This window comes from Panthera uncia (assembly GCF_023721935.1).
Source record: "Panthera uncia isolate 11264 chromosome A1 unlocalized genomic scaffold, Puncia_PCG_1.0 HiC_scaffold_17, whole genome shotgun sequence".
NCBI lineage: Eukaryota > Metazoa > Chordata > Mammalia > Carnivora > Felidae > Panthera > Panthera uncia.
Genome location: NW_026057577.1, coordinates 38,933,038 through 38,955,696, shown reverse-complemented (window position 1 = coordinate 38,955,696; position 22,659 = coordinate 38,933,038). Strand labels below are relative to the sequence as shown.

The window sequence follows — 22,659 nt, the reverse complement described above, 5'->3', positions numbered from 1 at the left end:
AGCATTTAGAGTGCTGCCTGCATAGTATCATTCCCCTTATTACTAAAATCATGAAAGGACATTTTCCTGTGAGCAGTTCATAACTGCCTGGTGATAGTGTTATGAGAAAGTGAGCCATGTGTATTAATAAGAGCTGGCAGGTTTTGTGCGCTGTTGTGTTTATAGGACAAGGGAAGCAGCTGATACTTACTGATCACCTACTATGGTCCAGACACCGTATTTCCTGTTTTACACACTTACTCCAAACATTGTTCTGCAGCAGAAAGTAGGATTCTCCCTATTTGGTGGAAGGGTAATAAGCAAACCCAACAAAGTTAAGATTTCCCAGTTTCGTAGAGCAAGGATATGATGCAGCCAGGATAGAAACCCACGTCTGTGTCCCAAGTTCACGCTTTTCTCCTTTCACACATAAATTGATGTAAATGAGACTTTTTTTCAAACACTGCAGTTAACTTACAGTACTTTGATTCTTGCAGCCTTTTTCTCCTTTTTATTCAGAAACTAAAATTTAGCATATCCATGGTTGTTGTTTCTAGGTATTTTAAATGTGGGGCTCCTGGGTGGCTCAGTTGGTTAAGTGTCTGACTCTTGACTTTGGCTCAGGTCATGATCTTCATGTTCATGAGTTTGAGCCCCACATCGGGCCCTGAGCTGACAGCGCGGGGCCTATTTGGGATCCTCTCTCTTCTCCCTCTCTCTTTGCTTTTCCCCTGCTTCTCTCTATCTCTCAAAATAAAAATAAAAATAAACTTAAAATAAAATACAATATTTTTAATATATTTTTAAAAGATCCTTAGGGTAGTTCAGAAAGAAGCCCAAGGTTTTATCCAACATGAATGTCCATCTGTTTAGAGCTTGAATGAGAATTGAACTACAAAGGAAGAACTCTTTCCAGGGAAGTCCATTGCCAGAAGTGCTCAGGAAGAGAAGAGATATATTCTAGAGGTTAGGAGGCAAAGCCTCCCTGTGCTGAACTCAATTAAAACAAAACAAAACAAGACAAAACAAAACAAAACAAAACACTAAATCCAAGCTCAGAAGAAAAGAAAATTGTTTGCAATAATATGTGATTGAAACCATTTCTCAAGTTTATTCACCCATGGATTAGTCTTTGTGTTCTTTTTCTTCAGAGTCCTTCCTCTTTAGAAACTGCCAAGTGTTGTAATGGAAGCAAAGATGGGACTCTAATGTCAGCCAGTTTACTGAGAAAAAAAACAAAGAGAAGTTTTTTCCTTTGTAGAGAGCCTCAAAGATTATGTATCCCATTCCTCAGGTTTATGGAGGAACTTGGCTGTAGGTTTCCACTGGAAAGAAACACAGGATTTGGAATTCCACTTGGAAAACTTAGGTCTTCTTGATTTCTGGATCAACCCAGAGAGAGAATCCCTGTGAGCATTCTCACACTGATGCGAGACAGGGGATCTTTGGCTAGCAACCCACTGACTTATTCTCTGGGCTTCAAGTGCCCTGCTTCATGTGTTGGCATGTTATAGCTTGTTTTATTTTAATTTATTTTATTGATTGTATTATGGGTAGGAGAAACAAGGTCTGGTTCCCATATGATTAACAAAACAAAACAAAGCAATCTTGGATTGGGTTAGGAAGGTTCTGTGAACCATGCAAAATGACCTTGAAACTGGCTGCAAACCCCACCGAGAATGAAAAATGGCGTGCACCAAGTTCCAGGAGGATGCTGCAGAGATCAGCCACAGGCACATTTCATTATGTGTTGTTATGAATGTCTTGGAAGGAGCCTGTAAACCTTTTCTGGTAATTAGATCTGCAGATGAGGGTAAATAGGGTGGTGTCACAGACCCTGGTGAGGAAGAGACATAGTGCAGAGCAACCTAGAGAGTAGAAAGATGGACAGGAAATGAATAAATGAGATCAGCCTGGAAAAGTAGAAATGTACATCTGGAGAAATACATAATTTGAAAAGCAGAGAGGTATTTAAAGGAGGGTCATACTTGGAAAGCAACAATGGTAAATAGGGCTTTGAATGGATATCAGTCCTGGATACGTTTGTAACATGATGGAATCATAATACTAAGGCTTAGTGTTCATATAACCTTTTGTAGTGCATTTTTTTTGAAAACGGGCATTTCCATGATCTCATTTGATCATCAGCTTAAAGACATTGGAAGCGAATAATTTATTCTCTATTAAAGAGATGAAGAGAAGGTAAATGAATTGCTTGAGGTCAAGCAATTTGTTAATAAAATGGTCATGGCTAAAACTTGGGTCTCTTGACTCCTTATTCGTTTTCTCTTTTCACAATGATACCTTTGTCGTTATGTCTTGGAGCTCACAATAGTTAATTGTTTGTGGCTCAGCATTTACCTGTCTCTTTCTGATACCGTGCACCATCTTATTTCATTTGAGACTGAATTTAGTGTTACTGAAACTTTGATGAGGGCATGAATCCCGCCCACCCCACCCCTATATGACTAGGATGAAGTGAGACAGCATGAGACGGATGGCAGATCTCTGGATGAAGGGTCAGAACCCCACATGAGAACCCCACATAGCCATTAACTATGGGCTCGGGGGTGCACAAACCACGTGCCTGCTGTAGTCTCATGTGTTTCATCTGTAGGACTGAGTTGATAGCTGTGGTCTCGCAGAGTGATCTCTTTGAAGATCTAAGAAAAAAAAAATGAAGCTGGTGCAAACAGTCAGAGATGGAGCCAGAGAGGCTGGAGAAGTAGCTGCGGGCTGTGGGTACAGATACATGAAAACACCTGGACTGAGAACACTTAATTAGCATATGGCAAGCAGACAGACTTAAGTTTTCAAGGATCACCTTTACAAAGTTTATCTCATTCTATTCTTCTGTACCCTCTTAGAGATTTCCTATCTCGAAGTTCACTGTCACTGGTTTCTTCTCCTTGGTAATGATGTATGGGTGTCTGTGCACCCTCGTCTGTCCCTTTTGTGTGGACAGCACATAAGAATCTGCCCTACACATCTTCCTGGGTTCTGCCAAGATCACAGTGGCTGCCTTTGCTCTGAGGAGTGCCCGTGTGTCCACATGGGTGGGCTCCTTGCAGCCATGTGTGTGTGGTGATTCCTCCAACCCTTCTCCATTGGTGAGTAGATTGTAGAGTCACGATGGACTCAAGAAGAGCCAGTGAGATGTTTTCCAACTGGGAATTGGAACCCAGAGATACTCATTTTATTCTCTCACTGTGATTAGAGTGAAGAAATATGGAGTGGCCGAATGTTTAGAGAAAACTTGTAGCTAATGTAAATAGAACTGCATGCAGGACTGTGAGGCCTCAGAAGGTAAAAGTGTCTGTGGCTGACGGATCCTGATTCCAGCCTGTCTGGATACTTACACTTGAATCCTTTTGATCTAGTCTCTCTTTTTTAAAAAATTGTTTTACTGCCATGGTTATCTTAACTTTTTAACTAAGAGCCAACCTTAGGGATATCCCATTAACATGCGAGTGAGTCTATCCAAAACCACCTCAGCCAGCCCAGTATCCTTCAGGATTCTGCTGTCAAGTAGGGTTTACGTTTGGTTCAAGTTTGTTTATGCATGTGTGTATGTATGCAAGCGTGCAGAAATGTAAATATGTATGTTAGCATGTATTCATCCAAGTCAGTCTTTCAACAAACATCTCAGGGGTGCCTTCATCTGTATGCTAGGCACTGTGCTGCCACTGGGGAGACAATGCTGAATTGTATCAGAGCCCCACCCCTTCCTCAAGGAGCCTGGGGAAGATGGCCAGTTAAACAGATAATCATAACATACTCTATAAACCCAGTGCTGGAGGTTGGCAGAGGCTCTGGGAAGCACCAAGGGGGCACTGAGATGTTGTGGAAAGCTTCCTGGAAGACAGGAAGACTGAATCATTAAAGATTGTTTGGAGGTTTCCAATTTAAGAAAGGGGACAAGTGTTTCTGGCAATAGGTCTGATATGGACAAGCGCTTGGAGGCAAGGAACAGCGTGATGTGAGAGAGGAGCTCCGTATTCCTAGGGTTACCTGAGCCTAATGTGCAAGTCAAGAGTGAAGAAAGGTGAGGCCACAGAGGTGAGCAGAGGCCAGGTGGGAGGGTGGTTTGTGCATGACATTCAGAATCTTAGACTTCAGCCACGGGGTATTGGGGAATGATTGGAAGCCCGCAGCTAAGTGAGGAGGTGACATTCAAGATGACACCTGAATGATAAGAAGGACACCAACTGGCTGAGGTTGATCCAGACTGAAGGAGCAGACAGGACAAAAGCACCCAAGATGGTTACGGTTCACCCAGGTTTCTGGTTAAGATGACCAGGTAAGGCGAGGTATCACCGGCTGCACTACTAAGCACTGGAGAAAGTGCAGAAAATTCTGGAACCTATCTGAGACATGCTGAGTGTCCCAGTTTCCCTAGAAAACAGATTGGCAAAGATTAACATACCAACAATTTATCAAGAGGATGATATTGAGATCAATACCAGTGGAAGGGAAAGGAAGGGAAGGATGCCAAAGTGGGCCGATGAGGTTGCAGACTCACTGTTCAAAGAGAGAATGAACCTCCAACTCTGTTCCCAGTTTGGATAAAAGGGTCAGACACTTGGTACCAGTGTGGACCACCCCTGCCCCCAGGGCAGCGTCCTCTCCGGCAAGGTGGCTCTCCCCAGCTGAAGCAGTCGTGTTCAAAGATGGTTGACAACTGTGAGCATCTGCCACGGGCACTTGCAGCATCTGGGATCATAAGCCCTTTTTCCCAAAGGGGGATGTGGGCCGTGCACCACAGGGAGTGAGGTGGAGTGACACGCCTGTGCATCACTCACATGGACACTTCCTGTGTGCACTTGGATGGATGAGCCTGGAACTGAGGAGCAAGGGCTGGCCAGAGGCAAGGTTGGGGAGACAGTATCTTACAGTGGCATGAGTGCATGAATTTGGGGGGTCATGCACACTTTGAGAGCTTGAAGAAAAAAAATAGAGACACCCTCTCCATAAAACTATTTGTTTGGCTCTCTTTGGAGTGGGTTCACTTAATAACTTAGGTCACTTAGTAACACTCTGTACTCTGAGCAACATCACACAATATTTTAATTAATCTGAGTTATTAATCCCATTTCTTGGAGCATTCGCAGAACATCAGGTACTCCACCTCCCATGATTTCATCACTTGCTCATACCATAGGAGTTAACAGTGTTATCCCCCTGTTGGCAGATGAGGAAACTGAGAATTTGTCCGAGGACTCCACAGTCAGTATAAGACAGAGCTAGAACTGAAATAGCCATCTGTGTGACTAATAGAATTGAATTCCAGAATTCCATTTCTGGGCTCCATGGCAGGTTCTCTGTGCTCCCGCTTTGGCACTCTCAGGGTAACAGTGAATTCTTGCCAAGTAGGGAGGAGAACAGTTGACCCAAGTACTGGTGAAGCAGGTTGATTGGTATCACCTCTGGCGGCCATCACTGATGCGTGACGTGCATTGCTGGGGAAAGAGATTACTGCTGGCCCCTCTAGCATTCGGGGTGGTGCTGGCCAAGTCTCCTGAGGTGCTATGTTAGCTTGAGGGTGCCCCAGTGGTCGTAGGAGTTTTGTTAGGGGTGAGGAGCAGCTAATCCCCCCATTCTGTCCTTAACTGTCGATGATAGGGTGCCTCAAATATTTTTCTCGTGTGGATGTCATCATGGAGAGTAGAGGGCCTATCTTGTGTTCCCAAGTTAATTGGCTAGTTATTGTCTATTTTACTTGAAAACAAATTTCGTATGAGTGTCATTAGTTCTGTCTGTACTTCCAAGAGTTTTTTTAATCTTCTAATCCCCTTCACCCATTTTGCGCCCCCCCCCCACCTCCTCCCGCTGGCAACCATCAGTTTGTTTTCTATTTATGGGTCTGTTTTTGCCTTTTGTTTGTTTATTCTTTGTGTTTTGTTTTGTCTTTGTTTATTTTTTTTAGATTCCACATAGAGGTGAAATTATGGTATTTGTCTTTCTCTGTCTTACGTATTTCACTTAGCATAATGCCTTCTAGGTCCATTCATGGTGTCTAAACGGCAAAAATCACATTCTTTTTTATGGGTGGATAATATTTCATTATGTGTGTGTGTGTGTATGTATCTTCTTTTTCCATTCATCTATGGATGGACACTTGGGCTGCTTCCATATCCTGGCTATTGTAAATAATGCTGCAGTGGACATAAAGTACATATATTTTTTCAAGTTAGTGTTTTTTTTCCTTTGAGTAAATATCAATAATGGAATTACTAGATCATATGATATTTCTCTTTTTAATTTTTGGAGAAATATCCATACTGTTTTCCACAGGGCCTGCACCAATTTACATTCTCACCAACAGTGCACGAGCATTCCCTTTTCTCCACATTCTTGCCAACACTTATTACTTCTTGTCTTTTGGAGTCTAGCCAATGTGACAGTATAAGGTGATCTCTCATCGTGGCTTTGATTTGCATTTCCCTGATGATTAGCAACTGACACTGAGCTTGTGTCTATTGGCCATCTGTATGTCTTCTTTGGAAAAATGTCTATTCAGATCCTCTGCCCTTTTTCAATCAGATAATTTGTTTTTTAGTATGGAGTTGTACAAATTCATTATATATTTTGGATGTTAGCCCCTAATTGGATATATCACTTGTAAATATCTTTTCCCATTCATTAGGCTGCCTTTTTGTTTTGCCAATGATTTCCTTTGTTGTGCAAAAGCTTTTCATTTTCATGTAGTCCCAATAATTTCCATTGTCAGATATATCTAGAAACGTGTTGCTAAGGCCAGTGTCATAGAAATTACTGCCTGTCTTTCTTCTAGGAATTTTATGGGTTCAGGTCTCACATTTAGGTCTTTAATCCATTTTAAGTTTATTTTTGTGTATGGTGTAAGAAAGTGATCCCGTTTCATTCTTTTGTATGTTGCTGTCCAGTTTTCCCAACACCATTTGCTGAAGAGACTGTCTTCTTCCCATTGTATATTATTTGGCTCCTTTCTTATAGAGTAAATTTTTTTTTCTTTACTGTTTATTTATTTTTGAGAGAGAGACAGAGTGTGAGGAGGGGAGGAGCAGAGAGACACAGAATCTGAAGGAGGCTCCAGGCTCTGAGCCATCAGCACAGTCCGACATAGGGCTTGAACTTATGGACTGTGAGATCATGACCTGAGCTGAAGTCGGACGCCTAATCGACTGAGCCACCCAGGAGCCCCCAGGCTGTTAATTCTAAAGTTATACAATTTGAAATGAATTCAGAAAATCTAACAGTATTTCTCTATTTCAGTCTCTGGTTCTGGTTGCTTATGTTCATTGTCCTCAATGAAAAAATGTGTACCTGGACCTTCAAAACTGACCAAACATTCTGCTTAGGCCCAGGTCACCAATTGATACTGAGTGTCCTGAGCTCAGAAATCCAGGGTTTCATGTGGAACCAGTGTGTAGAGGTGAGCGGTCCAGGAAGGAAGTACTCATTTGTTGACTTACCATTTATATGCAAAAAGAGCCTCTTTTCATTCGGTAGCTCCTTAGGGAATTTGCTCAGAGAAACCTGTGACTAGACCCTCAAGCATATGTTTCTGCCATTCCTGCTTCTCTGCAAAGATAAGGATCCAGAGGCTGATGAGGCCCCAGAGCCCTGGAGCATTTGCTATGACTGAATACAGGAAAGCAGAGGAAAAAAAACCCCAAAAGACGTGCAGCCAAAGTCCCTTCCTGGAGAGGGATAGGAAACCTGGAAGATATAAACTGGGGTTGCCACTTTACATTTGGGGGCTGGCTTGCTGTTTGAGCCTCCATCCAAGAGTGTGTCTCACGTCCCTCATCTGGGAGTGAGCCCTTGTGCTGTACAGGGAGAAGTCTGAATCCAGTCGTGTGTGTTTCCGTTCAGCCCAAGGGTGAAACTGACTGCACTTAACTGCAGATTCTGCAGCTCCAGTCATGCTTTCACACAGGCTTTTAACATACGCACGGTCTGGTAGTTCCAGGATTCAATCTTGTGGTTTAGGGCGCAGTGGGAGTGGAGTGGGGTGGGCCAGGGAGGGAGGAGGTAGTTCCCTGGAGATAACTCACTGCTCTCTCAATTCTGAACAGGCAACAAACACTGCTTTGGAAAAAACAAAACAAGACAAAAACAATCCTCACCTTTGAGGGACAGAGTCCCTATTCTCTAGTGCCTAAATAACACAAGAATGTCTTAATGATCTAATGTCAGAAATTCACATGACTCTATGCCAGGCAGGTAGCATAAGAGAAGCCACCACTATGTCAAGGAAAAGGAAGCAGCAGACACACATAATGCAAAAGTACGTGTTCTGTCCAAAAGACAGCCAGTATTTGACTTTAGCTGATGGGCTCCAGTGTGTATCTGGAAACATGGAATCACCAAGTTTTCCAGTTAAAACATTTTTTTTTCTTTTTTATTAAAATTTTTTTAATGTTTATTTTTGAGACAGAGAGAGACACAGCATGAGTGGGGGAGGTGTAGAGAGAAAGGGAGACAGAATCTGAAGCAGGCTCCAGGCTCTGAGCTGTCAGCACAGAGCCTGACATGGGGTTTGAACTCACAAACTGTGAGATCATGACCTGAGCCGAAGTCAGACAGTTAACCGACTGAGCCACCCAGGAGTCCCTCAGTTTTCCAATTTTAAAAGTATCTAAATTTGAGTGTGAAATATGTACTTTTAAAAATATTGGCTAAATAAAAAAATTGTCATTCCACATATATATTCATTTAATACCAGCCTCACTTTGCATATTGGGTTTCCTAGGAAGCAGATTCTGAGAAGGGTAATGTGCAGGAAGTTTATTAGAGAGTGTTCCTGGGATCAGGATCTGTGCAAGGGAAGGGAAGGGGATGGTTAGGCAGAGGGGGAAGTTGAACTGTGATAAGGTCTACAATGCTTTAGCTAACCTGACACGCTTTGGAGTTGTTACCCTTTTGTGGCTAGGAGGCCAGGCCTTTTTATGCTCACATTAACCAATTACTGGATCAGGCTGCCCTTGGGGTGGGGACAGGGTTACCTGAAATAAGGGCAGTTTTCAGAAAGGGCTGATGCTGACTGACGAGAGCACCCGGAGGACCGAGTCCTTCCATTCTAGATAGGGGGGGCTGGGTGGAGTTACCTCGTGTCTGCTACAGACCTCTCCTTGCACTGCCCACATTCACTTCATTGTGTAAGTTCTGGAATCACCAACTCTAGAACCTAGGTGTACCTCTTCTTTTGGGGGGTCAGGGCCTTTTTCACACAGCCTGTCTTAGAGCCACACTAATACTCATTATTGTTCTCTACTGATCATTCTAGATTCTCTTCATTCTTAGCTAACTTCTTCCCTGGTCCAGGTGATTTGCTTGGTGTTAGGACATGGACCCTCCTCTCCGAGGGGTAAGAGTCCCTGGTCACCATGCCCTTCTCAGGTTATGGCTGATGTACTTGTCTATTTATTGGCAAGACTGGGCAAGGTAGTACCTACAAGAACCCATGTGGATCACAAGGGTGTCATACGTACTCTTCCCTGCCCCCATTGTGTAACAGCAGCCCTTCCTGCTCCCGATAATATGGGTCCTATAAGGAAGCCCCTTCTTTCCTTGCCTGTTTAGTCCCCTGGCAGAGAAAGGTTTGTGTGCCCCATAGCAGCAGTATCTTTTCAGTCAGTAGGACTCTTGCTATGCCCCCTGGTGGAAAGGTTCCCCCTTTGGTGAAAATATACGAGACAACTCAGAGTTACAGGGATGTGAAGCACATATGTCCCACTTGGGTCCCTGGGAGTGATGGTCAAAGAGGTCACTCTTGCTTCTTCCCCTTGGTTCTTAGACTCATGTAATCTTCTTTTGGGGATATAGTACCTTATAAAGGGCACGGATTTAAAATTTACAGTGCATTCAGGAGGATGGTGCCTTATCCTTGCAAGGAATCATCTCTGAATTGGTGCTGTGGTTGTGCCTTCAGGAGATCATCCCTCCACGTTTAGGATGGCAGCTTCTAGGTGAGGCAGTATTTGATATAACTACAGCATCCTGTAGTCACATGACCTTTCATGGTCCTTATTTGCTATTAAATAGGTGCCTTAGTCTGATGTGATGTTATGGAACCCGTGTCGATGCATCAAACACTCCTTAGTGTTGAGCTGAGGCTCTAGCAGCAGCAGAGGCAAGTCCATACCTGAAATATGTGTTCATTTCTGTAAATGATGTGTCTTTACTGTGTGAAAAGTGTCACTGTGTTTTCCAGTGTGAAAGGTATCCAGTGTAGTCAACTTGTCCCCCTTGGGTGTGTGGATCTTTGAGGGGTGGTGGCATACTGAGGAGGCAGTGTTGGTTTCTCTTGCTGGCAGGATGGACGTTGGACAGCATTGTAGTTGAATCAGCACCTATGGGTAGGTATTGGTTCCCCCATAGTCTCTATCTGTGTTACTCTGTCTACTCCAGTCATGTACCCATTGAACCAACACTGGGCAGTTGATGATGGAGTCTGACTGATGTCAACTAACTGATGTCACTTCATCTACCTTGTTCTTTAGTTCCTCTTCTGTGACAGATGAGTGTTTCTAGAGCCCCCAAGTAACCCCTCTCAGGCTTTTTTGATCTCTTAGGACATATCTTGCCAACAGATGCACAAAACAAATCAAGATAAAGCACAGATGCTCACAGTTAAGAGCTGTGGCATCTTTTTTTTTTTTTTTAATGTTTTATTTATTCTTGAGAGAAAGAGAGACAGAGCATGAATGAGGGAGGGGCACAGCGAGAGAGGGAGACACAGAATCCGAAGCAGACTCCAGGCTCTGAGCTGTCAGCACAGAGTCTGATGTGGGGCTTGAACTCATGAGCCGTGAGATCATGACCCGAGCTGAAGTTGTACACTCAGCCGACTGAGCCACCCAGGTGCCCCGAGAGCTGTGGCATCTTGATGCTGAGATGCTGAGTGTAGCTCCCAGGCAAGGAGATTGGCGGTGCCCAGGGTGCACATTGCCTCTCTCACAGCTCACTGCCAAACAGATGCCGAATGCTATTGTCACCTTTTTTTTCATAGAAGCAAAACTCCTCTTCAAATTTCTTTTGGTTAGCAAAAACAGGTACTAAGATAGGTCTTTCATGGTAGTGAAGTGGTGTAACATGAGCTTTCAAAGAGCGGGGCGTACCTGTACCCCCAGTGCCATGGGATAGACAGCGTCCTGTGGCTAAAGTGGCAGGGCTGTCAGCACTGTGCCAAGGATCTGCAGAGAGCCGTTTCCTGCTCCAGGTATCACTCAGAGCTCACAGCTTTTTATATAAATGGGCTGTGAGAGCATTTCCAGCTATGGAATATGTTGCTCCTAAAACCTAAAGCCCCCCCGCCCCCCCACCAGGCTTTGTGCTTTTTTCTTTGCAGTGGGAGTTGTCCAATGTAGTAATTTGTTCTTTACTCTAGACGAAGTGCTGTGGCATGTCCTGGTCCACGGGACTCCCGAAATTGTCAGCTCCCTGAAGCTTTGTGGTCTTTATCTCCCACTCTCTAAAGTTCTGGTGTCCTTTGTGAACACTCTGCAGCTCATGTGTCTTACCAAAGCCTTCAGCGAACTTGGCGCTTCTTGCTCATCTCATCAGTTTTGCGTAATGTCATCAAAAGAGTGTACCAGTAGGACGTTCTTCAAGATGTCTGGACAACTTAGATCTTTTCAGGCTGTATTATAATGGAAGGAAGGATAATTAACATGGCCCTGGGGTCAGACTCTTCACGCATATTGTCATCGGTTTGAAGGGCATGCAAACTGCTTTTCTCTTCTTTTCTGACCAGGATGGAGAAGAACTCATTGCATAGTTCGGTGGCTGTGTACCACGTACCTGAGGCCATGACATTATGTCCTAGAGAAATATCACAATACCTTCAATTTGGGCTATTAATTGATTGAGTTATGCATTGGGCTTTGTCTGACTTTTGTAGTATCCAGACTAGTGAATTAAATGACTATATAATGGGGAATCCCAGCCCCATAGCATTTCAGTCTCTTAGGGTGTTGATGACCTCTGCCATTCTCTTAGGATGCAAAATTTTTTAAAATTTGCTATCTTGATTTAACATCCTGGGGTAGAGGTGGGGAACAGTTTTAGAGCCTTCTGCTTGGTCTTCCCAACTTGATTGCTGTTACCCCACAGGCTAAGAAACCAATGTGGGTGTGCTATTTGCCATATTTTTCCATTCCAATTAATCAATAGTGGTTTGTGAAAATGACCAGTAGGTTGATCTGTAAGCCTAATCAGCCAAAGGTAAGGCCAGGAGTCCATTTATTACCTGGCCTTAGCATGCTTTCACTGTAACAGAGGAGCTATGTTGATGCCTCGTCTCTTGGTATCATTGTTGGCTGGGAATTCATATCCACCTGCCTTCTCAGGGTTTAGGGCCGTATTTCCCACTTTACAGTGGCATTAGTATTTGGCCCTAGGACCCTTGAGGAAGGACAAAGGACCAGAGGAATCATTACCATATGTACTGGTCATGGTGTTGCAGGATCTTTCCTCATGATAACCCAGCTTCTCCTTCAGTTAACATTTTGCAAGCCTCAAAACTAGGTCAGATCTAGAAAGTAGGCGTGAGCTAGGACTTTTTAGTGGAGTAACTGCCTTCAGCCTGATGATCATCCATCCTTGATTCATTTTGATTACTACCTATTTTAGTTTCCTACTGCAGTTGTAGTACATGTGACCTCACCTGTGTGTCTAACATGTGTTGGGCCAGAGATGGAGGTGAACACAGTAAGTTATCCCTCCACCGTCCCAACCTTACCCCCTAACCCTAGCCAGTATGGCTCTGACTGTGGCTTTGAAATGAACTGCCATCAAAGCTTATGAAGGTTGGAGGCCTTCAGAACCATCCTCTACTGAAGAAATGAATGAGAATCTCTATCTAGGGAGAAGTAGGTTTACACACCTTCCTCAGGCTGGTATCAGTATGATTTTGGAATAAGTCTGTGGGAATATTTTGTGTGTGTCTATGATATATTGTTTTTCTTTTCTGGCTTATGTGTATCAAAGGTAGAATTGTCAGGTTATTTCTGTGTATTTAGTGTATAAACATCTAATTATAGCAGGTGAATCACCACCTTGATTTTCATTTTGAGATACTGGAAGTACATGACTAAGATTTCCTTTGTTTGAACTGTGGGCAAAATTAATGGACCCAAATGACTTAATGGACAGTTCTGAGATTAAATGTGTATTTTTACTGATATTAGAATAGCTTATATGTTTCACAAAGGCCTGGTGTGTGGTTTTTGCCCCTTCAGAACTCTTTCTGTATTTGTTTGGAGCTATTTTTTTCCTCCATCCTTCAAAGAAGGACCAAGGGAAATGATTCCCCATATTAATATGGCAAAGTATAAATTTGTTTTTAAAAAAGTAGAAAATATTTTCAATGGTCAACACTGTGTAAATGGCTATTTTAGATATTTTGGAGATTAAAAGGAAGGCAGAGAATATTCTTGAGTTTCCCCTCTATTCAATGTATTTTTTATTGCATTAATTCTACTCTATTTCAAGCATTGTGAAAGAGCTGGGGACTGCAAAAATAAGACATAGTCCCTGGCATAAACAAGTTTGGAAAATCAGAACAGTAAAAGTCATGGCAGAATAGTCATGTCATACCATCTAGTTAACTTGCTTTGTGCTAAAAATTTTACATGAATGATCTTCATAAATCTTCAATATGTTCACTATCTTTCATCTCTCTGTACACTGATGCCCTCCTTTCTTGCTTAACCAGCCTAGATCCCATACTTCATCCTCAGTTCCCTGTGGAGGAACCATCTTTGCTCTTTGCTATGGGCAAGACCTCCATTTGAACACTAGATGTCACCTGCGTTGCCCATCCGAGAATGATAGGGCTCTGGTCTCAATTCTCTCCTGGCATCTTGAAGTTTCTTCTCAGCCCCATCTGCCTACAACCATGCTGTTATTTCTCTCACATGAGATTCCACTCTTTCTCCCTGTTACTGCCCCATTTCCCTGTGCCCATTTACAATAAAATCCACTGAGAGAGGTGTCTACATTAGATGTCTCCAATTTCCACTTTGATGGTCTCTTGGAAATGCTCTGATCAGTTTCCACCACCACGACTTCATTAGGACTGAGCCGGTACACATCCATACAGAGTAGGTACTCAGTAAATATGACTCGAAGAATTTAATATATGGTCCCCAGAAAACCACTATGAGGTGCCTATTAAGATACTCATTGTATAGGTGCTCAGGTCAAGGCCTCAGAGACCTTGACAGTGTTTTTCATGCACAGATTAATTCTCACTTCTCCAGTAGCATTTAACAAAGTGAACACGTTCCCTCTTTGAAATAGTTTAGAGTCTTGACCTTCCGGACACCATGTTCTCACAGTGTAGCGTCTGTCTCATTGACCACTCTCTCCACTTCTTTTTCTGGTTGCTCATTTCTCCTCAGAACACTTACTTCCTCAGACCTGTCTGCCCTCTGTCTCCCTCATTTCGTTGGTGGTCTCCCCCAGCATTGTTAAATAATACCTAGAGGCTGACACTTCCCAAATCGGTGCCTCAGGCCCAGATCTTCCGTTCAACATTTCAGTTCGATATTTAATAGGAATGTCCAGAGACCTGTTCCCAATCTTTCCCCCAATGCTATTCCTCCCACTTTTCCCCTGTCTCAGTGAGGTACACCTTCATCTTTTCAGTTGCTCAGGTCCACAAATTTAGTGTAATTCTCAATTCCTCTTTTTCTCACACCCTGGTCAAAAGTCCATCAGCAAATACTGTTAGCTTTACCTTGGGATATATCTGGTATGTGTCCATTTCTCACTGCTTCTCCTATTACCATTTGGTCCAAGCTACCATCATCTCACCTGGCTTTCTGTGACCTCCCTATGTAAAATTCCAGCCGAAACTCAAGACACTGGAATGACTTTCACCTTCCCACCCTAGGTTTATTTATCCTCAGTTCACTTCCTACCACTTTAAACAATACATATTGTAATTCTTAACCATTGACTTGTTCCTTTACTAAAATGTAAATTTCAAGAGGGCATGGATTTTGTCTACTTTATTCAAATATTTGTATTCCTAATGTCTAGGTGCCTATCCTATATAATCAATCAGGCAGTCAATCAGTCAATAAGAACCAAGATCCCTCTGTTTCCAAATCCACATCCTTAAACAACACACCATTCTTAGTCCCTAGTTTTCCCTCTAAACCCAGTATCAATTGTTTTTTAATTCTTTAAGTTAACACAAGGCTCTTGATGTTCTCATACATTTTGATGGTAGCTCCTTTCAAAGGCATGGCTCTCTAATCAGTGCTCAGGCACCAAATCTATTCTACTGAGTCATTCTTTGTCCCATGTATTGTCTTAGAGTCTTGTGACTGTATCATATTAACAAAGGGATTTCCTCACCAGCTTGAATTCACCTGCTGTGAAATCTGGAATCAGGAGACTCTAAGAAGCCTTAGGAGAAGCAAAAATAGATATTCTTAAATCTAGATTCTAACCACATGCACTTTAGCTGTAGAAACATTTTTATTCCTTTTATTTACTCTTTCTTCAGACGCAATTTAAAAATCACATAGGCACTCACCTAATAATTATTGAGCAATTTCTATGGGCAGAGTCCTGTTTCACACACTAAAGATAAATAAAACCAATACATTCCCTGCCCTCGAGAAGCTTACATTCTAAATGATGGGGAGAAGAATACTCAATGATAAATTAATATAGATAAATGAATATACATATGGTGAAAAGTACCATGAAGATAAAGCAGGCATGAAAGGGCACCAATAAATGCCTTATTTTAGAGTAAGGGTATAATGTAAAGTGCATGAGATCTGGGATATTATTATTATTATTATTATTCACCTCTATAATACTAGCCCCTGGAAAAGTATTAGTGTGTAATAAGCTCAATATAAACATCATGTGAATATTGTGAAAATGAATGGATGAATGAATGATGGAAGAGACCCAGGGAAGAGGTTACTGCATTAGTCCAAGGGATACATGATGGTAGCTAGGCACAGAAAGAAGCTTTGCAGATTAAGAGATCATAGTATTTTCAGATGACATGAAGAATACAACTGGTTAACTAGTTTGATGTCCTTTATTCAATGGAAAACAATCCATAGACTGGGGGAGTACAGTGCCTCACAAGCAGTGAAACACACTTCCTGAAGGATTTCGGGCAAGAGTGAGTTTTACAGGGAGTTAGAAGAAGCAACTTGCAAACAGGGCATGGTTGACTAGGGATTTCCTTATAACACTAGCAGGTCCTATTTTCTAGGGTAAAGTAAGCTAGCTAGACAGGTTGGAGGATTGGGATGGATGTTTGTTAGGTTTCCTTGACTGGTGTTTCTTCCTGTAAGTGGAAGCTGACTTAGGTTTAGGTTTGTGACATGGTCCTGACCACTGGAGCAGCCTCCATTTTGTGGGTCTCAATATATGAATTAACTTTATCATTCTGCATATAGTTAAGAGACAGAACAAATAGCATTTCCTGGAAGACTGGATATGGAGTGCAAATTGGATGGATTGAAGGAGAAGAGTCAAGGACGATACCACGCCTTTGGTCTGAGTAACTAGAATAAAGTAGCTTTGATTGAGGTGTGGAAGTCTACCAATATGATAGGTTTGGTGGCCAAAATTAAGATTCTTTGGGGCCATAAATTGTCTCCCTGTGTCTCCTTTCCTTTTTCTCATAGTTTCCTGAGATACTTAAAGCCAAGCACTGCTGTGTGTCCAAGGAAAACCATTCAGAGTCATTCTTCTGTGGAAAACATCCATGCTGGTTCCACTCCTCATTCTCTTGGCCAGACACAGAGGCATCCTGTGTCCATGGCTGCCTTTCTTATTCAAAGACAGGCCCAGCCAAGGAAGGCTTTTTCCTTCAAACTCATCCTGGACACTTTCTTTTGATTTAAGAAAGAAAAAGACGATTGAGGGGACACCAGAGGGGGAAAATAGTGTTTGTTGTACATTTCTGATTGTAGCAACAGCTTGAACCGATTAGCTGGTTATTATGCATTCCTGTGCCTGGCTTGTCACTCTGGAGAAACACATCACAAGTCCATTCTCCATGGCCTCTAGCATGCAAACCTGACCTCAAAGAGTTTAACCCCAAGTCTTCTAATTTGAAACAACACACACACACACACACACACACACACACACACACACAATCAAGTGATCAAAAATATGGCATAAATCTTTTTAGTACAGAGTGTTCTGGATTATAATGACAGGAACACAGGAGATAAATAGGATGCAAGGAAGGGAAAGAAACTCATAATATTAAAAAAGAAAAAAAGGCAGTGGTATTTCCTTAGGATTGTAAATATCCCCTACATATTTTTGCTTTTCTGAAGAACTTGCAAGAACCCTTCCAGCAAGTTTACAACACATCTTTGGGAAAGATACAGAGAGAGCTGTGCAGGGTTTCATAGTATGTAGTTAATTCTCTTTTTACCCTGTTCTAAATATAATCCTGCTCATTTGCATGCCAATCCCCAGAATGCTTTGTAATTTCACAACTCTTGGCTAGTGGTCTCAGCATAAGAACAAAGCAAAATGTTTTGGGCGTGACTTTGGCCTTAAACCCTGCTTAGGCTTTGCAAAAGAGTACGGTGACGTGACTTTGCCTGGCATTCATCCTTCTAGCCAGAGTATCACAGAAATAAAGTGGGAACGGCTGTGGACTTTTCCTGGGAAGACTGCATTCAGTCCAGTTATCCATGAATAACCAGAAGCTTGGGTTAATTCACTTGAGAGGAGGGTGTGTTTCAGGAGGCTTGGTCTCCCCTTCCTTTATGTGACCAGGCTGGTTCATTTTAGGTTTATGGAAAGCTCAAGCTGGAGTATCCTGTATCCTCTTCCGGTGGATGCTTTATATAGTTCCTCTATTTCAGAGAAAGCCTTCAATTTAATGAAACGATGTCCAGAAGTGTGGTCAGTGGCCTGCCTTATAGAAATGTGAATTTCAGATCCTTAACAGACCTAGTTGTGCATAGTGACATCTGCAGAATATTTAGTAGGCCATTAGCAATGACAGCTGAGGAGTGGGGATGGTACGAGACTGGTCTTGAAAGGGTTTTACAATTCTCACATAGCAAGCCATTTTTGTTATTTAAATGGTGTTTGGAATCATTTTTAAGGAGAGCCTAGGGACCGCCAGTTAACCCCCACCATAAAGGCCCCTCCAAAAATGTCTCCCTTGGCCATTTAATTCTAGTGAGTAGGCGAAGGACCATATATTCCCGCGTCAAAAGGCCATGTTTTTGTTCGCAATAACAATCAGCTCTGCCAAAAGTAAACCAGGGATTTTGAGCAACGCACATGGTTCACTACCCAGGGGAAGCAACAGTAGTGAGCACACATCCATGGCTGCGCACCAGTAATGTGCCAGGGCCCTCCACGTACAGGTGTTTTCTGCTCTGCTCTTCACCCACAGAGCAGCTGTAATGCTCTTTCATCCATTCCGAGAGCCAGGCAGCGGATCCTGTAAAACATACTGTTTTGAGAATATTTTTAAAACACAGAGAACTGTTGATGGTAACTGACACGATAGCCCCTCGCAGCCCTGCGAGAGTGAGTGGTTGCTTTACGTTTTCCGATAGGTATTGCCAGGGTCTCCGGAGAGCAGCGGGCCTGCCGGGCTGCACAAAGTGTGAGCAGGTCTCGGCTTTCTCGGGGTTTGCGCCGCGGGTTTACACCCGCAGCTACCGGCAGAGGCGGCCCTTCGCTGTAACAAAGACCGCGCCGCCGCCTGTAAGCCCGCGCGAAGGCGGAGGAGAGCGGGCTCTGCAGGAGGGTAGTCGGAAGCCGTCCCCTATCCAAAATGAGGATCGGGATGGTGGGAAAGCAGACCCGGGGCTGGCCGAGGGCGTTGGCGCTTCCCGGGGCTCGACCCCAGAGGCCAGGGTTGGGCGGCCGGGCGAGGGGGCGGGGGCGGGAGGCGACGCTCGCGCTCTTCTTCCTCCACCCGGGACTGCAGCATCCCCGCCCCGAAAAGTCCCTCGCGCCCCCTGGTGGCTGTGAGCGGGCTGGCTCCGCCGCACTCGTAAGGCACACACAAAAAAAAAAAGCAAGAAAAAGAAAAAGTGGGTGAGGCAGATGCAAAGAGGGAAATCAATAGGGATAAGAGAGAAGAGGGAGGAGTCGCGGAGCAGCCATTCCTGTCTCACGGGGTCCCAGCTGGCACGGCAAAAGAAAAAAAAAAAAAAGCCCGGGCGTGAACGCGAGTGGAGGAGGGTGTGTGTGGCGGGGGGGTCGGGGGTGAAAGGGGGACCGGGGAGATTTACTATTGTCTCTGGCAGCCGCCGCGGGAGCCTGGGAGGGGGGCGGAGGCGAGAGGAGGCGGCGGCCGCGGCCAGCGCACCATTCGCTCCACCTGATCTCCGGCGCTGCGCGCTGAGGACGGCGCGGGCGAACGGGAGCAGGAGCAGGAGAAGGAGGGAGGGAGGCAGCTGCTGCAGCCACCGCCGCCACCATGTCCTACCAAGGCAAGAAGAACATCCCGCGGATCACGGTGAGTGGGGCTCCGGGCGCCGCCGCCTGCGTCTCTCGCTCGTTGCTCGCTGAGCTGCGGGCGGGGCGCCTTGGATCCCGCCGGCTTCCCCGGTCCGGTCCCCCGGGAGGGACTGGGACCCGGGGTCCCGGGGGTGGAGAGCGGTGGTCAGCCCAGCCGGCGCGCCGGGCGCCACCCAGACGGAGCGACCCTGCCGTTTGGGGAAAACAAAACAAAGAGGAAACCCAGAGTGGCGCCGAGAACTTTGGATTATGTATCCTCTTTTCCCACCAGCCGGTAGTTTCCAAATAACGCCTGGCTCACGGCCCTTCCTGGACCCTCGCGCCGCCTGGGGTGTCAGTATGCGCTTCCCCGGGCAGGGTGTGCTTTTTGTTTTAGGTGCCTTTTGGCGAGGTGGGCTATGGAGAGGTGACACCTTTCCCCAGGGGTGCCTGGTAGCACGACCGCGCCCCTCTCCTAGCTCCAGCCCGCGGCTCTGCCTCCCGCGCCGCCAGGGTGGCGGGGTGTCTGGACCTTCTGTCTTCACCCTGTCCCCTTCTTGACTGCATTCACCCTTATTCATATTTCGGTACGTCATATTCGGGTCTGAACTAACGTGGCTGTGGCGGGAAGGAACAACTTTTTTTTTTTTTTCTCTCGATGCATTTTATATTTTTCGTGTCACCCCCCCCCCCTTATCCCAAGAATAGGCTGAGTTTTAAGGTCAGATTTTAGTTGGGGGTCGCAGACAGACGCTGGGTGCATTCCGTGCCCAATTGCCATTGTGTGCAATATCGAGCCACCCGCGGCGAGCGGGTGTCAAATGCCCTGGGCGGGGTGGAGAGGGGACGTGCCGTTAGCAGGTAGAGAAGCCCCATCTTCTCCAGAGCCAGCTCTCAGCGGCGAAAATACCGCGCCCAGGCTCGGGATTTCTTTGCGCTGCGCTGAAATGAGGCTTACCACAGACTGGGGTGGGCATTACTGGGAAGAAAAAAAAAAGGGTAGGGGGCAAAACGACAATGACAAAAAACACTGACATTTGTTAGTTTAGCATGCAGCTGTGTGGTTGTGCTTTGTCTTTAGTGAATGGGGTGTGTGTGTGTGTGTGTGTGTAAGTGGGGGAATGGGTCGCTACTCCATCTTTGCAAGGCGAACAAAGGAAGTGATCCACTTGCCCCTGGGAGACTCTGCAGCTGCCCTAGGGTAGAGCTGTACCTGCTACGATAGTTCATTTGCCAGGGATCCACCAGGTTTTGCTGCGGGCATGCGTCTGTTTGCACTTGTTCTGCTATGTTTGGAACGCCCTATGTGTGTGAGATTGCCAATGGTGGACCTTAGCTCTGTAGGCAGGAGGTCGCTGTTCTTGCCTCTAGTGCACTTTATTCTCAAGTGGTTTATTTCTGTTGAAACATTCTGCCTTTTTCATGCACCTGAGCTTCACCCCACACAAGTGCACCCCACCTCCAGCTGCTGTCCAGCTGGTATTAGGGAACAAACACTGCTTAGGAGAAAGAGTGGGGATGGGTGGGGGTCCTTTTTTCCAGGTAAAGGTGTCGGGTGTCCGGTGTAAGCACATCCTCCTTTATCACTTTGTGATACTGACTTCAGGTGTTTTTGAAACATTGTGGATCTTAGCGTTGGCCTTGCATTATTGAAACATTGTGGATCTTTTACAATGCACTGGGTTTTCTCAGTGCCAGTTGTCTTTGCAGAGAGCTGTGGAAGGTATCATTTAAAAAAAAAAAAGACTGGGACAAAAGCTGAATTTTTATACTGTTTCCCTAACTGAGGAGGGATGAAGCCCAGCTCTCATGGTCTTACATGTGTATGAGCACTGTATGCCACTTGCCTTACAGCCAGTGTACCTTTGCCAGTTCTCCTGTGTGGGGTAAGCAGAGAAAAGGTTATTTGTTTTCTTTCTGGTGGGAAGGCTGCAAGGTTCTTCTTATGGACTCAGCCTACGATATGGCATTGAGGGCCACGCCCATTCTTGTAGGTATCACTTAGGCTACCTTTCAAGAATGATGGAGAAATATAGCCCCGATAACTTGCTTTCCAAGCCCCCATAACGTGACTATGCCCTAATCCCAGGGCCCGGTTTGCAAGGGGTTCCCTTTTGTTCCTGTCTGGATGCTCTTCCCTGGGGTGCATCCTTCCTTTTCAGTGCAGCTTCCATTCTTTCTTTCTGTGCATGGGGCGTGGTGCTGCATAGCCACCTCTCCCTTGAAGCTAGGGCTGGGTGTCTCCAGCATTTGTGACAGGAATGGACAGTGGTTGTGAATTTCTTCAAACCAGACTACCTTGTATTCACGTTGTTGGAAAGGGTGTGGGGTCAGTGGGGGTTGGCAGGGGGAGGAGGAGAGGAGCATGGCAGGAGGGGGGTATTGGTCTTTGGGGGCAAGGAATCCATTTGTAGATTTTCCTCAGGCTTTGTGTTTGTATTTCTGTGAACAAGGGTTCTATTAGATTCAAATGTTTTTGTACATTTGCATGTCTTTTGATGATTATAGTTTTCTATATACTAAAAAGGTTGAGATACCCTTCCTAGATATAATCAAAAACATTAAAATATGGACACAGATATACATACACATAAAATGTCACTGAAGACCTAAATGTAACATATATCCCCTGCTGTCATTCTAGCATATATATATATATATTTTTAATGGTAAGATTATGGAATTTGAATTAAGTTTTCTAGCCTCTCTGTATTCCTTTCCCTGAAGGCTGCCCCACCCAGTAGCTAAAATGTCACTAGAATCTGAGGACTGATAGGGGCAGTCTTTCTTGCCGGATACCTTTTGCCTCCCCAGACACCACCCTCTGCCACAATTTGGGGGCCCCTGTAAGGCTTTGTTTGTATTGTTTTTCCTGCCACCTATTTTTGCTGCCTTCCTGAGATCAAAGCCTTCTTACTACCCTGTGTTTATTACTTTCTTGGAAAGAGGAATTTCTCTTTGCTGGTAGAATTGCCTGGGGCTTTCTCCGTGAGTGTCTCTGGCCTCACATCTCATTGTTCCTACTCAGGTTATCTATGTACATGACCTGTATGGTCTACCTCCACACTAGCCCTTGCTTCTGAATGTCAGGCTGACAGTTTAGGGTGGTTCCGCAGATCAGAGCAGGGACCTTGTGCTGCTGTTCACCTGTCTCCACTATCTGGCATGGTGCCTAGCACATAAACGTCTCATGGTCATCAGTTAAATCAATAAGTAAATTAA

The 22,659-nt window shown here is 44.7% G+C and overlaps 1 protein-coding gene across 2 annotated transcripts in view; it reads left to right on the top strand.

Moving 5' to 3' along the window:
• DPYSL3 (dihydropyrimidinase like 3) overlaps positions 1-22,659 on the top strand; it is a 114,176-nt gene that overhangs the window by 31,527 nt on the left and 59,990 nt on the right. The window contains exon 1 of one of the 2 annotated variants that reach the window (XM_049649441.1): positions 19,216-19,456. The exons of the other annotated variant lie outside the window; for it this stretch is intronic. Coding sequence (XP_049505398.1) covers positions 19,418-19,456 — 39 coding nt within the window. The 5' untranslated portion in view covers positions 19,216-19,417. Of the gene's footprint in view, positions 1-19,215; positions 19,457-22,659 lie in introns of those variants that run through there. 2 annotated transcript variants of the gene reach the window in all.